Genomic DNA, 16,655 nt, shown 5'->3' on the forward strand with positions numbered 1-16,655 from the left:
AGCTAGCGTATATACACACATATATGTTCAGGGCGTTTTTTCAGACGAAACTCAGCAAAAACCCAGTTCCGACACCTCTCATGTGGGTGCCATTGCCATTATAAGAGAACAAGGGAGGCGTTCATGATGAGTTCCGGCATCTCATTTTCTAGAAAAATAGCACTGTATATACTGAACCCAGGTATCACAGCAAATCAATTTGCCCTTCCCCCCAAACCTGCCCTTTCCAGATCCTCTGGCTTCAATTAAGTTATTCCTTTTTGTGCATATTTTATTCCTCCTTCAGTAATTCACAAAATCACTGCAGCAACAATTCTATCAATCCCTTCTCTCTCTCTCTCTCTCTCTCTCTCTCTCTTTCTCTGTATTCATTCCAAGGAGGGAAGTGAGGGAACTGGGCAGCTGGCTGTCATTCACCATGAAAGGAAGATGGGCAGGGACCAGGCTGGGTTTTCTTCTGCTGCCTCTAGCGAAGTGAGGTTCCTCTGGCACTTCCAGCATTAGAGGAGAACAAGCGGAGGCAAAAGGGAAGACAGAACAGGGAAATGCCAGCCAGAGGGCCCCAATGCGAAAAGCAAGAGGATGCAGTATCAACCTTTGCTGACAGATGCCAATCAGCATTGTTATGTGAATATTAATTTTAACCAATTATAAAGTTTTTCAAATATAAAATTATAATAAATTAGAATTTCCAAAAATTGTAATAACAAGAATTAATTGAGAACCAACCAAGTTTTACTTGTACAAACCACTTCACAAGCTGAAGTCATCAGAAATTGAGGAAAAAAAATACAAGCTCTAAAAGCAATAAAACCATTTCTACAGACGTACAATTAATATTCCATAAATGACTGAGTCACACTTCAGGAAAAGCTTGCTTAAACAAAAACATCTTAGGTACCCACCCAGACATCATGAAGCTATGTGCATGCCTTATTTCAGTTGGTAACTGATTACAGAGGGCTAGAGCTACAACACTAAAACTCCGGTTTCTGGTACAAACTAAATGCACATCTGGTGCATGTGGTACTCTCAGCAGAGCCCCATCTGAAGAGTGCAGTTGCCAGGCAGAGATATATGGGGGGAAAGAGGTAACCTGGTCCCAAGCTGATTTTAAATACTAAAAGCACAATCTTAAATGGGCCTGGTAGTATACTGGCAGCCAGTGCAGCTCCCTCAGCAGAGGCATGATATCGTGTCAATGCTATGTAGTCACAGATCCATTAAAATAAATTATCAATAAAAAATAAAACAATGCAAAATCTGCTTAAGCATACTTACGTGCGGGTATCACATGTGGTGTATTCAAGCATTTTTCTTTCCAACTCCAACCTCTTTGTTTCACTAAAAGTACAGAGTGATGAAGTTATTGTACAAATGGTACACTACAAATCACTTTGCAGTAAAGAAAAGGAAGATATTTTACAGGTTTCAGAAGAGCTAGACACCCAAGGAACATTATTTTTTCACTGTGAATTCCAAGCCATCAAGAATCATTATCATTATTAATCAAACTGCTTTGATCCTAATCTATCTGAGGTAGCAGCTATCACCGGAACAACTTGCCTCTTCTGGAGGTACCGTAGATACTGGATTACTAACTCTTGGAAAGCACACCTTGAAATGATGTAGGAAATCAGTCATTTGTAACATTTGGCCACATGGTAGGAGGAATAACATCATCTACTGCTTACAAGGATGCAGAAACAGACATATGGTTAAAGTACTCCCTACTACATGGCTAAGACAACTGGCTTCCCATGCATGTACCACACATAGGATTCTAACAGAGCCTCCATCCTATTCTCCTCCTCTTACAAAATATCTTTAACACACTGAGAGTAGATACTGGCTGTGGCTCACTAACAATGTGGCATAGTGGTAAAAGTGCTTGACTAGAACCTGGGAGACCAAGGTTCAAATCCCCACCTAGCCACAAAGGTTCACTTTGGGCCAGTCACCATCTCTGAGCCTTGCTTCCCTGACAGGGCTGTTGTGAGGATGAAATTAGGAGGGGAGAGAATTATGTAGTCCACCTTGACCTCCTTGGAGGAGCAGTAGGATATAAATAAATGTTAACAACAACAACAGCAGTACACTTGGTGGTAAATCTGGGTTCATTCATGTTAATGCTGTAATTGTATTGTATTGTTAATGCTGTTAATTGTAATCTCCTTTGAACTTCAGAAAAGTAGAATGTAAATTGACCACATTAGAAATACTAAGAAATAAATTAAAAACATGTTGAGGGTGTCTCCCCATCTGCTGTCATGGTTAATAGCAGTAAATATACACTTATCAAATAAAACCCACCTCAACACTTATCTTAGGACAAACACTTTTAAACAAGTATTTCACTGTTCTTAGATGTGAAGATTGGCACTAGTAGATTCCTGACAACCTTATAGAACACAGCTTTCTATAAGCCTGAAAAATCTACCTCCCTTGAAGGTTTCTGTGAAGCAATTGGTTCAATTGCTTCTTTAATCTTTTATATGGATGTATTTTCTTCGATATATTCAACAATGGTGCTGTCAGCATATTTATAGGTGACCCTTCCCCAAACATCTCAAAGAAATCATACAGTAATCTATTAGAGCAATTCTGCCCATAAATTATATCCAATATGTAGGAACAGCATCACTCCAAAAAAAACCTGCATTGGCAAACTATAACGTTATGTTAGTGGAAAAATACTAAACCCATCTAGTAATACCCTTGCCCCAATTAGAAGCCACTGGTAAGATAACTTTTATATCATCAAGACAGCCAGCAAAAGAGGAAAACTGGGGAGAGTTTGGAGCATCATTAGGGATAAACAGGCCATTGCTAGAATCCTAGTTCAATCAGTGATCCTGCTGTCCCCTCCCAACACAGGTGCAATGTTACACCTGCAAAAGAGATGACATAAGTTTAAGTATTCTCATTAGAGTAAATGCAGAGTCCTGAATTACCTTTCACCCTTCCTCTTTGCCACCATAACTACAAAAGGTAGGATTTCAACGAACCCTGCAGCCAATCACAGCACCCAAGGTTATAAAACCACCCATGGAACTTAAATGCAATACAAAGGCACACAACATAGAGCTACAAATCTCTGCTCCCATATCTAGTGTGCTATGAGCACATAGTGAGGGCTCTGATAATGGGAACTTCAGTGATGTGGCTTTTTGCACGCTCAACAGCTAGGGAGAACAAAAAGAAAGGACGGGAAGATTAATTTAAAAAAACCTACCACCCAGTTTCATATCTCCCATTCTTAGGTATCTGGGATCATGCAGTCATGTTGCCATGGCAGCTGGGATGCAAACCCATCTTCTCTCATGAAAAGCCAAGAAACTCTCGTGAGATTGTACTGGTTGCAGCATTATATATGGCAAGTGTGGGCAGGATGCTAAGGAGGCAGCTTAGGTCCCAATGCTGGGAGATAAGACGAAGGAAGAAATGACATGTTAACATTCTCTTCTCCATTTCTGAGGCCAAGGGAAGAAAACTCCCAGAGGATAGTCACTATTTAACTCATTTATCTATATTTAAAAGGGTATGTTAAACATGACAATTCCATAACTTTACAACCATTCCTCAGGAATGATTACCGTATTTTTCGCACCATAGGACGCACTGGACAATAGGACGCACTTTGTTTTAGAGGGGGGAGAACAAGAAAAAAAATTCTCCCCCTCTCTGCCCAGCGCCCCTTCAGTGAAGCGGCAGGAGGCGCTGCACAGAGAGGGGGAGAACTTTCCCCCTCTTGTTTTCCCACTCTAAAACAAGGTGCCGTTTAAGGTGCGTTCAGGCGGCTACCTTGGAAGCCTGGAGAGCGAGAGGGGTCGGTGTGCACTGACCCCTCTCGCTCTCCAGGCTTCAGGTTCCTTTTGACCTGCTCTTTGGGGCTGGCGGGGGGAAGCCCACCACCAGCCCCAAAGAGCAGGTCAGGGAGCAGCGGAAAGGCGCAGCGGAGAGGCTCCTGCCATAGCCGCGCGTCACCTCTCCAGCCAGGAGAGGGTCACGGGGGGCTGCTTTAGCCCCGCGTGCGCTCTCCCGGCTGGAGAGGTGACACGGGGCTGTAGAGGTTCCTGCCATAGCCGCGCATCACCTCTCCAGCCGGGAGAGGGTCGTGGGGCTATGGCGTCTTCGCTCCATAGGACGCACACACATTTCCCCTTCATTTTTGAAGGGGGAAAAGTGTGCCCTATAGAGCGAAAAATACGGTATATAATGCACATGAACATATTTTGAGAGACAGTATTTATAAATTCTAAAATAAATCCAAACCAAATGTCAACTTCTTCCTCATGGACAGTGCAGGTCAAACAAAAACCAAAGCTAAAATTCTTATATAATCTCAGACTGCAAGTGAAAGCACAAACGAAACTAAAATGGTGATCAGTTTTGATTTTACTTGCAGCAAACACAAGGACTCTGGAAGAGCCTACTCTGGGTCAATGTTGGGATTATACACACATGAAGACAATGGCTGCCTGAAGTACCTTGCATGAAAGGCACAGAAAGGAAGAGCTCCCAAAGTGGGAGACTCGGAGAAGAAAAGAAAGCTCCTGGGTGAGAGCTGGCAAGGTCTATCTCCTCCTGTGTGAGACAAGGGTTAAGGTCTACCTTGGAGAGGGGACTTTTCATTTCCCCCCCTCTTTCTTGCTTTTCATTTAGTTTGTTTCTTGTATTGTATTATGAAAATGCTTAAGTATTTTTTGTATGAGTAAATATTACAGACGGTATGTAGAAATATTTAATGGCATGTCAAAAGTTTCCTGGGTATTCTTTAAAAAACAGCAAAATAAACATGCTAAATCAGATCAATATCCAGGCTTCAGAAAACGTTCCAATGGAAACTGAAAGTTTTTCATCACAAATTAGCCTAATTTGTAAAGGAGTTTGCAGGGCATCAGTTGAAGAAGGAGCAAAAAGGGTTTTCTTGTGTGTGTGTGTTTCTTTGTGGCTCATTAGCTGTTTTCCCTGTGTAAAGGTCAGAGGGGGCAGGGTTTCTGTTGAGGCAGGGGATTAGCTGTGGGAGGAGCTTATCAGAGTCTGAAGGGCAGCAGTTGAAGAAGGAGCAAAAAGGGTTTTCGTGTGTGTGTGTGTGTGTGTGTGTGTTTCTTTGTGGCTGGTTAGCTGTTTTCCCTGTGTAAAGGTCAGAGGGGGCAGGGTTTCTGTTGAGGCAGGGGATTAGCTGTGGGAGGAGCTTATCAGAGTTTGCAGGGCAGCAGTTGAAGAAGGAGCAAAAAGGGTTTTCGTGTGTGTGTGTGTGTGTGTGTGTGTGTGTGTTTCTTTGTGGCTGGTTAGCTGTTTTCCCTGTGTAAAGGTCAGAGGGGGCAGGGTTTCTGTTGAGGCAGGGGATTAGCTGTGGGAGGAGCTTATCAGAGTTTGCAGGGCAGCAGTTGAAGAAGGAGCAAAAAGGGTTTTCGTGTGTGTGTGTGTGTGTGTGTGTTTCTTTGTGGCTGGTTAGCTGTTTTCCCTGTGTAAAGGTCAGAGGGGGCAGGGTTTCTGTTGAGGCAGGGGATTAGCTGTGGGAGGAGCTTATCAGAGTCTGAAGGGCAGCAGTTGAAGAAGGAGCAAAAAGGGTTTTCGTGTGTGTGTGTGTGTGTGTGTGTGTGTGTTTCTTTGTGGCTGGTTAGCTGTTTTCCCTGTGTAAAGGTCAGAGGGGGCAGGGTTTCTGTTGAGGCAGGGGATTAGCTGTGGGAGGAGCTTATCAGAGTTTGCAGGGCAGCAGTTGAAGAAGGAGCAAAAAGGGTTTTCGTGTGTGTGTGTGTGTGTGTGTGTGTGTGTGTGTGTGTGTTTCTTTGTGGCTGGTTAGCTGTTTTCCCTGTGTAAAGGTCAGAGGGGGCAGGGTTTCTGTTGAGGCAGGGGATTAGCTGTGGGAGGAGCTTATCAGAGTCTGAAGGGCAGCAGTTGAAGAAGGAGCAAAAAGGGTTTTCTTGTGTGTGTGTGTGTGTGTGTGTGTGTGTGTGTGTTTCTTTGTGGGTGGTTAGCTGTTTTCCCTGTGTAAAGGTCAGAGGGGGCAACAGAGCAGTTATACCCATCTTTTAGATTTAGGGGAGCTAGTCTCAAACGTTTGTTGGGGGAGACCTAGGTTTTTTTTGTGTGTGGGGGAAGTTATTTGTCCTGTCCTCAAGCTTTTTATGATGGAGGACCTCTGTAGCCACCCCCAACGACACGATCTCAAGATGGAAGGGGAGGGAACAGCTGCAGTCGCCTGCGATTCCTGCGCAATGTTTGCCATCTTGCCAAAGGTTGCAGGCAGCTTTACCTGCAGCAATTGCATGTTGATTGCCCTCTTAAAAGACAAAGTCCAGCAACTGGAGGAACGTGTAGCTACGCTCCAAAGAATTAGAGAGCTGGAGCTCTTCTTGGAAGCAACAGAGCACACCGTCTCCACCAGGGAGGAGACAGGGGACTCCCCTGAGAAGGAGGCTAGTTCACCAACACAGGAGCCAGATATATGGAGAAACGTGACTCAAAGAAGTAGGAGGCCCAGGGTTCACTCTGATTGTTTAGAAATACACAATCGCTTTGAGGTCCTCTCCCCTAGCATGGAAGACGAAGAGCAGACTCCATTTGAGGATCTCTCCCTCATTACAGTCGATCAGGTATATGAAGACGAGCAGCAAAGTCAGTCCTCAGGGAATGTGCAGGCAACCTTGGAACGGACAGCTCACGGAAGAACCCCGACCAAACCCAAGAGGAGGCGTGTAGTGGTGATAGGGGATTCCCTACTGAGGGGAACAGAAGCAGTGATCTGTGGGCCTGACAAGATGTCTCGGGAAGTGTGCTGTCTCCCCGGGGCTAAGATCCAAGATGTAACTGAACGACTGCAAGGAATCATAAAACCCACTGACAAATACCCCTTCCTCTTGGTTCATGTGGGAACCAATGACACTGCAAGCAATAGCCTCCAGAAGATCAAAAGAGACTACGAGGCTCTCGGCAGGAAATTGAAGCAACTAAATGCACAAATTGTCATCTCGTCTGTCCTCCCAGTTGAACGACGTGGCCCAGGGAGAGAGGGGAAAATAGTGGAAGTGAACAGCTGGCTTCGCAAATGGTGTAAACAGGAACGGTTTGGATTCTTAGATCACGGACTGCAGTTTCTTGAAGATGGACTTCTGGCAAGTGATGGGCTGCACCTCACAACGGTTGGGAGAAATGTTTTTGCCAAAAATCTCAGAAACCTCATCAGGAGGGCTTTAAACTGACTAATGTGGGGGAGGGAGACAGTGCTCCTGAAGGTAGGAGTCTATCAATTAATGAAGATGATCATCCAAATGTCATAGACCAAATGGAGCAAACAGCACGCGGACCTAGTGGAGGGAGGAAAAAATCCTTAAATAAGAGACACGGGGGAATGATTAATGGACTTCAATGTCTGTACACTAATGCGCAAAGCATGGGAAATAAACAAGATGAGCTTGAGCTCTTGGTACAGCAAACTAAATATGACATAATAGGCATCACTGAAACCTGGTGGGATAAGTCCCACGATTGGAATGTAATAATGGAGGGATACAATCTATTTCAGAGAAACAGACCAGACAAGAAAGGAGGAGGAGTGGCGTTATATGTCAGGGGTGTGTATACCTGTGAAGAGATCCAAGATTTAGAACCTCAAAGCCAAAGTGAGAGCATTTGGGTCAAAATTCAGGGAGAGAAGAATAACAGAGACCTCATTGTGGGAGTTTACTATAGAGCCCCAAGCCAAACGGAGGACATAGATGATGCCTTCCTGGAACAGATGGCCAAGCATGCAAAAGGAAGGGAGATAGTAGTAATGGGGGACTTCAATTACCCGGATATTTGTTGGACGTCAAACTCAGCCAAGAGCATAAGGTCAAACAGATTCCTCACTGGCCTTGCAGACAACTTCATTGTCCAGAAAGTGGGAGAAGCAACAAGAGGAACAGCCATTTTAGACCTGGTCCTAACCAATGTTGATGACCTGGTTAGTGGGGTAGATGTGGAAGGATCATTAGGCGCGAGTGATCATGCTCTTCTGAAGTTTACTATACAGCGGAAAGTAGCAGCCAAGCATACTAGGACTCAATTTCTTGACTTTAAGAAAGCCGACTTCATAAAACTTAGGGAAGTGCTGGGTGAGATCCCATGGACAGCAATACTAAAAGGAAAGGGAGTTCATGATGGCTGGGAGTTTGTTAAGACGGAGATAGTAAAAGCACAACGTCAGGCAATACCAATGAGACGGAAACATGGAAGGTGCCTAAAGAAACCAGGGTGGCTATCTAAAGAACTTTTAACTGAATTAAGATTAAAAAAGGATGTGTACAAAAAATGGAAAAGGGGGGAAACCACCAAAGAGGAATTCAAACAAATAGCCAGCACGTGTAGACACAAAGTCAGAAAAGCTAAAGCACAGAATGAACTCAGGCTTGCTAGAGAGGTTAAAAGCAACAAAAAAGGCTTTTATGGGTATGTTCGTAGCAAAAGGAAGAACAAAGAAACAGTGGGGTCACTCAGAGGAGAAGATGGTGAAATGCAAACAGGGGACACAGAAAGGGCTGAACTCCTCAATGCCTTCTTTGCCTCAGTCTTCTCCGATAAAGAAGACAATGCCCGACCTGAAGAATTTGAAGCAAATGATTCAGCAAAGGAAACACAGCCCAGAATAACTAAGGAGATAGTACAAGAATATTTGGCTAGATTAGATGTATTCAAGTCTCCAGGGCCAGATGAACTGCATCCAAGAGTATTGAAAGAACTGGCAGATGTGATCTCAGAACCACTGGCAGTCATCTTTGAGAATTCCTGGAGAACAGGCGAAGTCCCGGCAGACTGGAGGAGGGCAAATGTTGTCCCTATTTTCAAAAAGGGGAAAAGAGAGGACCCAAATAATTACCGCCCAGTCAGTCTGACATCAATAGCAGGGAAGATTCTGGAGCAGATCATTAAGCAAACAGTCTGTGAGCACCTAGAAAGGAATGCTGTGATCACCAATAGTCAGCATGGATTTCTGAAAAATAAGTCATGTCAGACTAACCTGATCTCGTTTTTTGACAGAATTACAAGCCTGGTAGATGAAGGGAATGCAGTGGATGTAGCCTACCTTGATTTCAGCAAGGCATTTGACAAGGTGCCCCATGATATTCTTGTAAAGAAGCTGGTAAAATGCGGTCTTGACTATGCTACCACTCAGTGGATTTGTAACTGGCTGACTGACCGAACCCAAAGGGTGCTCATCAATGGTTCCTCTTCATCCTGGAGAAGAGTGACTAGTGGGGTGCCACAGGGTTCTGTCTTGGGCCCGGTCTTATTCAACATCTTTATCAACGACTTGGATGATGGACTCAAGGGCATCCTGATCAAATTTGCAGATGACACCAAACTGGGAGGGGTGGCTAACACCCCAGAGGACAGGATCACACTTCAAAACGACCTTGACAGATTAGAGAACTGGGCCAAAACAAACAAGATGAATTTTAACAGGGAGAAATGTAAAGTATTGCACTTGGGCAAAAAAAATGAGAGGCACAAATACAAGATGGGGGACACCTGGCTTGAGAGCAGTACATGTGAAAAGGATCTAGGAGTCTTGGTGGACCACAAACTTGACATGAGCCAACAGTGTGACGCGGCAGCTAAAAAAGCCAATGCAATTCTGGGCTGCATCAATAGGAGTATAGCATCTAGATCAAGGGAAGTAATAGTGCCACTGTATTCTGCTCTGGTCAGACCTCACCTGGAGTACTGTGTCCAGTTCTGGGCACCACAGTTCAAGAAGGACACTGACAAGCTGGAACGTGTCCAGAGGAGGGCAACCAAAATGGTCAAAGGCCTGGAAACGATGCCTTATGAGGAACGGCTAAGGGAGCTGGGCATGTTTAGCCTGGAGAAGAGGAGGTTAAGGGGTGATATGATAGCCATGTTCAAATATATAAAAGGATGTCACATAGAGGAGGGAGAAAGGTTGTTTTCTGCTGCTCCAGAGAAGCGGACACGGAGCAATGGATCCAAACTACAAGAAAGAAGATTCCACCTAAACATTCGGAAGAACTTCCTGACAGTAAGAGCTGTTCGACAGTGGAATTTGCTGCCAAGGAGTGTGGTGGAGTCTCCTACTTTGGAGGTCTTTAAGCAGAGGCTTGACAACCATATGTCAGGAGTGCTCTGATGGTGTTTCCTGCTTGGCAGGGGGTTGGACTCGATGGCCCTTGTGGTCTCTTCCAACTCTATGATTCTATGATTCTATGATTCTATGAACTTTTTCCAGAAAATTCACATCTGTACATTCTGGGCCAACTGTAGCTTCTGAAGATACTTCAAAAGATAGCTCCATATATACAACTCTTTCTTCACTAAGATTAGGCTGGCACCACCTGTAATGGGTTTTAGGCACCAGCGGGTGGCACTGTGGGTTAAACCACAGAGCCTAGGACTTGCCAATCAGAAGGTCGGCGGTTCGAATCCCCGCGACGGGGTGAGCTCCCATTGCTCGGTCCCAGCTCCTGCCAACCCAGCAGTTTGAAAGCATGTCAAAGTGCAAATAGATAAATAGGTACCGCTCTGGCGGGAAGGTAAACGGTGTTTCCATGCGCTGCTCTGGTTCACCAGAAGCGGCTTAGTCCTGCTGGCCACACGACCCGGAAGCTGTATGCCAGCTCCCTCGGCCCATAAAGCGAGATGAGCGCTGCAACCCCAGAGTTGTCCACAAGGGGTCCCTTTACCTTTAAGCCTTCTCTTGAAGCTGGCCCATATATTACTCCTCTGGATTTATGCAAACATAAATGTAGTATGTTTTCTGTATTTATTTGTTTTATTTTGTATTAGTTTCACATTTTCTATACCAGATATATTTATACGGTTGTGCAGCATAAAAAGATGAACGAATAAAGAAATAAAGCATATTTCTGTAATCCAATCTTGTAACTAAAGCCATGTGTTACCATAGCCAGGTCTGATTTCCTCAGGAATTAGCCCAGCGGTGTTCCAATCTAAACTGGACAAAGCGACCCCATCATTCAGATGTAAAGCTCCTAAACTACAAAGCTGATTTTTCAAGGGGAATAAAATTCCATCCAAAACTGGATCTCAATCCCAGAGTTCCCCTCCCACCTGAGGAGGAACATATCTCTCACATGTGGATTCAGCTTCCCAGCCTACTATCATCTCCAGACACTGGTTCAGAACCCCAAAAGTTTCCTAAGTATAAGAGTAGCTTGTCATATTGATCACAGCATACTTCAAACCTTGACTGACCTCTCCACGTTTATGTATATGTTAAGTAACACGGGGAGAGACTCAATCCAAGCGACACCATACACCAACAGCTTACTCTCCTTCTATTCCAGTAGCTTATTCTCTTTTTATTCCACCCCAACTAATCAACTCAGCATTAAGAAGCATAAATTGGAAGCAGTGAGAAGACGAAGATAACTGGCCTCTTAGCAGATACTGGTAATCAACAAATGAAGAGGGCTGTGGGGTGGCTGGGGTGAAAGGGGCAGGGCAAGATGCCTTATGAGGAACGGCTAAGGGAGCTGGGCATGTTTAGCCTGGAGAAGAGGAGGTTAAGGGGTGATATGATAGCCATGTTCAAATATATAAAAGGATGTCATATAGAGGAGGGAGTAAGGTTGTTTTCTGCAGCTCCAGAGAAGCAGACACGGAGCAATGGATCCAACCTACAAGAAAGAAGATTCCACCTAAACATTAGGAAGAACTTCCTGACAGTAAGAGCTGTTTGACAGTGGAATTTGCTGCCAAGGAGTGTGGTGGAGTCTCCTACTTTGGAGGTCTTTAAGCAGAGGCTTGACAACCATATGTCAGGAGTGCTCTGATGGTGTTTCCTGCTTGGCAGGGGGTTGGACTCGATGGCCCTCGTGGTCTCTTCCAACTCTATGATTCTATGATTCTAAGATGAAACATACCCTGTGGCACGAATGGATTGAACAGTTATATCAGCTTATTTATCAGATTGGTCAAGGTGCCAGTCAGACTGACTAGAAGCCAGTCTGCAGTATTTCAGATACATGGCCATGAGTGTATGGCCACACCATACATCCATACCATACCATACCAAACCAATCACCTTTAAAGCACATAGTTCCCTTCCGCAGAATCATGGGAACTGTAAGTTGTTAAGAATGCTGGGAATTGTAGCTCAGGATTTGGGGGGGGGGGCAGGGAGCGGAGCTATGTGCTTTAAATGTATGGTGTCAATATGACCTAAGTCGTATTGCCATTGAGCACAAACAGGAAAAAGAGACACTGTCCCTAACAGCAACTAATAAACAAAAAAAGTAAGTAAAGGCTATATTATAAGTTACCCATATAACTATATTTAAAACATTAATAACATATTTCAAAATCACCAAAACAATAAAAGCAAGTTGTACAAAGACTCTCTGTTCAAGAGCTAAAATTTCAAAGCCAATAGTTTTCTAAGCCTACTGCTGTTAAAGCCCTCAACATTGGCATCACTATAGACTAAAATCCAAATTGCCAAAAGCATTCTGACCTTATGGCATTCTCCAGTAGCCTGGATGCAAATTATAGCAATCTGACTCCTCCAGCATTCTCAAAGGGTTCAGGTTTGCAGTCATTCACAATGGCACTTAGATAAGAAGCTTTATAAAGGATATATGTAAAACTTTATACTGCAGATCTTTTTATCCTTGATCTGGCAGCCCCTATTCAGGTAATCTTAATTTGTGTCTGTAGCAGGACAGAGGGTCCACATGTTGAACAGGAAGGTCTGCGACTGAGCGGGGCGGGGTGGGGTAAGCAAGTTGGGCTGAACGCAATTGCAATGCTCCCCACAATCAGGAACCCTGCAATTGCCTCTCTGCCCTTGCACAAATTTAAGAATACATGAACAGAACTACAATTTATGTGATTAAGTGTACATTCTTGAAATCTCCATCTTTCACATTTATACCACCTTTGTATGCTTTCTTGTTAACTGTAAGATGATCTATTAGTAAATATTACTGTCAATTGGTAATAAGTTTAAGAAATTATTCATTTTAAAACTTTACCTTTCAAAAGGAGAGTCTATGGACAACTTTTTTGCTATTTAGAAGTATCATTTGATTTAAATAAATGTATATATGTATGCATGGATATTGTATCATAATGCTGTAGTCCAGATGTATTTTTCACATCTGCTGCTGCTGGCATGTATAAGCTCTCAATGACATTCCACAAACATTAGCCCTGACTGGCACAGCAGGACTGTAGGATCAGTCTGTCAATCACAAAGTGAAGAATACAGAGACCCATAATTTTTAACCTGATTGTTGATCTCTCCTACTTCAAGAGTGGAATTTCCATCTCCCAGTAATAGGCAAGAAATTACATTATTACATTGCTCAATGAAAGCATTTTAATTTTCCTTATGAGTAACCTACCTGCTTTATCTCCCCATTCATGGTGCCTGTTTGACCCTGTTAAGAATAAATTCAGTCACAGTTCATATGCATTTGCTATATTCCCATTTGCTGCAATGACAGAATGAAGTGAATCTCTTCTGACTCCCCCCCCCCTTATTTTCTAATTAATTTTTAAACATACTGTACTCTTATATGAAATAAGTTTCATATGCAGTAATGTATACGCTCAAGTGCTCATCCTCCATGCACTTAACTGCTAGTCACCTTGAGGCAGACCTAGCTAAGTTTGGACACGTGCCCATAGAATCTGTGTGAATGGGTCAATCTGAGCTTAGCGCCAAAGACAGGGAAGGATATAGAATCATAGAATCATAGAATCATAGAGTTGGAAGAGACCACAAGGGCCATCGAGTCCAACCCCCTGCCAAGCAGGAAACACCATCAGAGCACTCCCGACATATGGTTGTCAAGCCTCTGCTTAAAGACCTCCAAAGAGTGGTTCAAGTCTCACTAATGTCTTCCTGGGAAAGGAAGGGGCATGGAAGTAGGAACAATGCAACCACTTCAGTAAGACTTGAACGTGCCCAGGATGGATGGTATGAAATATATACCAGTAGTTGGATGGTATAAGATTACCCAGGTACACTGAGGAGTTTATTCTGGTGAGTATGGTATCTCCTGGATGTTGCTGATGGAAATTTAGAGTATGTTTAACAGGAGATTTACAGCACAGAAGAAATCTTTTGCCTACTCAGAAGAAAGCTCCAGGTAAATTGGCAACCAAGTCTAGATGCAAGTTTAAAACCGTCCCTTTAACAGAATTTTCTTGCAGTTTTTACTTTTAGACAATGGCAGTGACTTCAATACAAGAGCATTATTTAAGAATAGGATATTAAGAACCTCAATATTCCATAACTGTATCTATCCACTTAGATATTAATATTCAACCTTCTTTGACATTAATCTGACGACCTAGGTCAACAAACAGGAATCATCAAAATGGTTAAGAAAAAATTGTATTACTATATTTTTAAACACATGTGCCAATATCATGCCAGTTCAATAATTACACTTCAGCCAGCTGCACTATTGTAGTGAGGGGGTCAGACCGCCTCAGCGGCATTGGGGGGGCACTGGATGAACCGGACTCGAAGCTCCCTCACACAGCACCAACCAGCTCACCTTCAGTCTTTTCATCTGAGGAGAGTTGCTACTCCCCCTCCGCCAGAGCGACTGAAGCCACTCAGGCAGTGGTGGCAGCAGTGCTCTCCTTTCCTGCCCAGCCTGCCTGGCTCTGCCATCTGCATCACAGCTCCTGCTCACTTTGCTGCAAGAAGTAATGGTCCTTTGCTTGGAAAAGCTCCATTCTGGGGCAAGTAGGAAAGCTTGCTGAGGGAGGGAGATGGTGCAGGTGAGTGAGGGGAGGGCTGTGAGGGGCAGGGGCTGCGCCTTGCTTCAGCCTGCCGCCAGGTTTACTAGGCACAGCAAAAGGATCTGCCTCGCTTTCCATGCCATGACCACAAACGTTGAGCGAGCCCTTCAGGTGGCGGCTAAATTCCAAGAAGAGTGATGGAAGCACATGCACACCCAGCGCAACACATCCGCCGCCTCAGGCAGTGCCTGCCTCCTTCGCCTGTTGCCACCCCTGTCAGGGCTCCACAAAAGCTGGGCAGGTTCCGGCAAACAAGAGGGAGAGGGAGAGCACCACTAGGTATGTGACTCCTGCCACCAGGCCCTTCTTTGAAGTTGTTTTATCCTGGAGATAAGCTGCAACCTGAGAGGCTGCGGCAACAGAGACAGCCATCCAGGCTCCTCCAGAAAAATAAACAAAAGGAAGGTGGCAGGGATATACTGTATTTTTCGCTCCATTGGACGCACCGGACCTGAGTTACTAACACTGGTAGGAAACTTTTTCACATGGTGGCACATTCAAAAATATGACTCTCACACCTGGAGTGCTTCAGTCCAGAATTCTATCACTTTATTCCATCTCATTCAGCATAATGTATAGAACAGCTCCAAGACCTAGCCACCATAACACAGGTAAGCACACGCACACGCACCCCAGAATGAGATGGCAGAATCAGTAAGTGTAAGACTTAACCTGGTGAGCTTCTACTTTTGAGCACTCCAAAAAAACACAAAAATTGCTACATGTTAAAAAAACAACAGCTCCCCTGCACACCAGACTGTAAGACAGCCATATATGTGTGTGTGTGTGTGTGCGCGCGCGCGCAAGTTTTCTGCTTCCAGGGAGGATTGTTTGGGCAGCAGGAGCAGGACATTAAAATGCATATGCAGACACCCAGGGACACTATTATTAGGGCAACTAGGCTGCTGCCTACAGAAGAGACCTCAGAGGGCCACAGTTTCATACAATTTGCTGTTGCTATATCTTATACATTCCTGATAATATTTTACTTTTATTTTATATTTTGAACGCAGTTTCTTGAAGCTCAAGCTTAAAAAAACTTACAATGTTGTGGGCTTGGCAACTATGCCAATTGCACATGCCCAAGCACTAGCACTTGACCTGAAGGAAAACTTGTAAAGAGAAAATGAGATGTTGATGTGCCAGGAAATGAAACTTCTGAGAGACTTAAACTTTAACACTGCAATCTGCAAGCTTATTCAAAATGGTTTGTGGATGCAAGCATTTTCTTTTGTATTTGAGAAAGGCGATAAAATACAGTTGCATTACTTAGTTTTGCCATTTAAAAGAGCTGCTCCCCGCTAAAATAAAGCCCGGCTGCGCCCAGGAAGTAAAGCATTTAAATAAAAAGGTCACGAGCGAGTCTAGCGGGAGTCAAACTCCGCCCCTTCGGCCCCAACATCCCCGACGGGAGCCCGGGACCCTCGCGCAGCCCGCCCTCAGCCGCCCCGGCGCCCGAGGGGAGCTCCGGACTGGACCCCCTTTTCCCACGAGGGCGGGGGGCGACCTCACCTGTCCCGGAGACTCTCCCGAAGGCGGCGGAGCTGCCCTCCGCAAGCGGCCGCGGGAGGGCCGGGCGCCCCCCGGGGGCTGCCGGCCATGGGGCGAGCGCGGCCAAGAGGCCTGTCAGCCGCGTTTGTTTTGGGGGCGTCTCCTGCGAGACGAGGCCGCGCTCCCGAGGTGCACCGCGGCTAGCCCCGCCTCCTCCCGCAGCCAGCCAGTCGCCGGCCAGGCCGGGAAGGAGGCCCCGCCCCCTCTCCCTTCGGATTGCGGGGCGGGGGGGGAGGGGCGTCCCGGCTCGTCCGGACTCGGAAGGAGGAAGCCCGGCAGGGCCGCGCGGGCGCCGGGCGGGTGAGAGGGGCAGCGGG

The 16,655-nt window shown here is 45.1% G+C and overlaps 1 protein-coding gene across 7 annotated transcripts in view; it reads right to left on the minus strand.

The window, feature by feature from the left end:
• KIZ (kizuna centrosomal protein) overlaps positions 1 to 16,462 on the minus strand; it is a 73,545-nt gene extending 57,083 nt beyond the window's left edge. For 2 of the 7 annotated variants that reach the window (XM_082234377.1, XM_082234375.1), the window contains exons 1-2: positions 16,300 to 16,461; positions 1,282 to 1,344 (exon numbers count right to left, since the gene is read on the minus strand). In XM_082234377.1, coding sequence (XP_082090503.1) covers positions 1,282 to 1,344; positions 16,300 to 16,388 — 152 coding nt within the window. In that variant the 5' untranslated portion in view covers positions 16,389 to 16,461. Of the gene's footprint in view, positions 1 to 1,281; positions 1,345 to 13,373; positions 13,410 to 16,299 lie in introns of all 7 variants that reach the window. The other 5 variants (XM_082234379.1, XR_014222299.1, XM_082234376.1 and 2 more) reach the window with 5 other exon arrangements.
• Positions 16,463 to 16,655: the final 193 nt, after the last annotated feature.

The sequence above is a fragment of the Podarcis vaucheri genome, assembly GCF_965113315.1.
Source record: "Podarcis vaucheri genome assembly, chromosome: 8".
NCBI lineage: Eukaryota > Metazoa > Chordata > Lepidosauria > Squamata > Lacertidae > Podarcis > Podarcis vaucheri.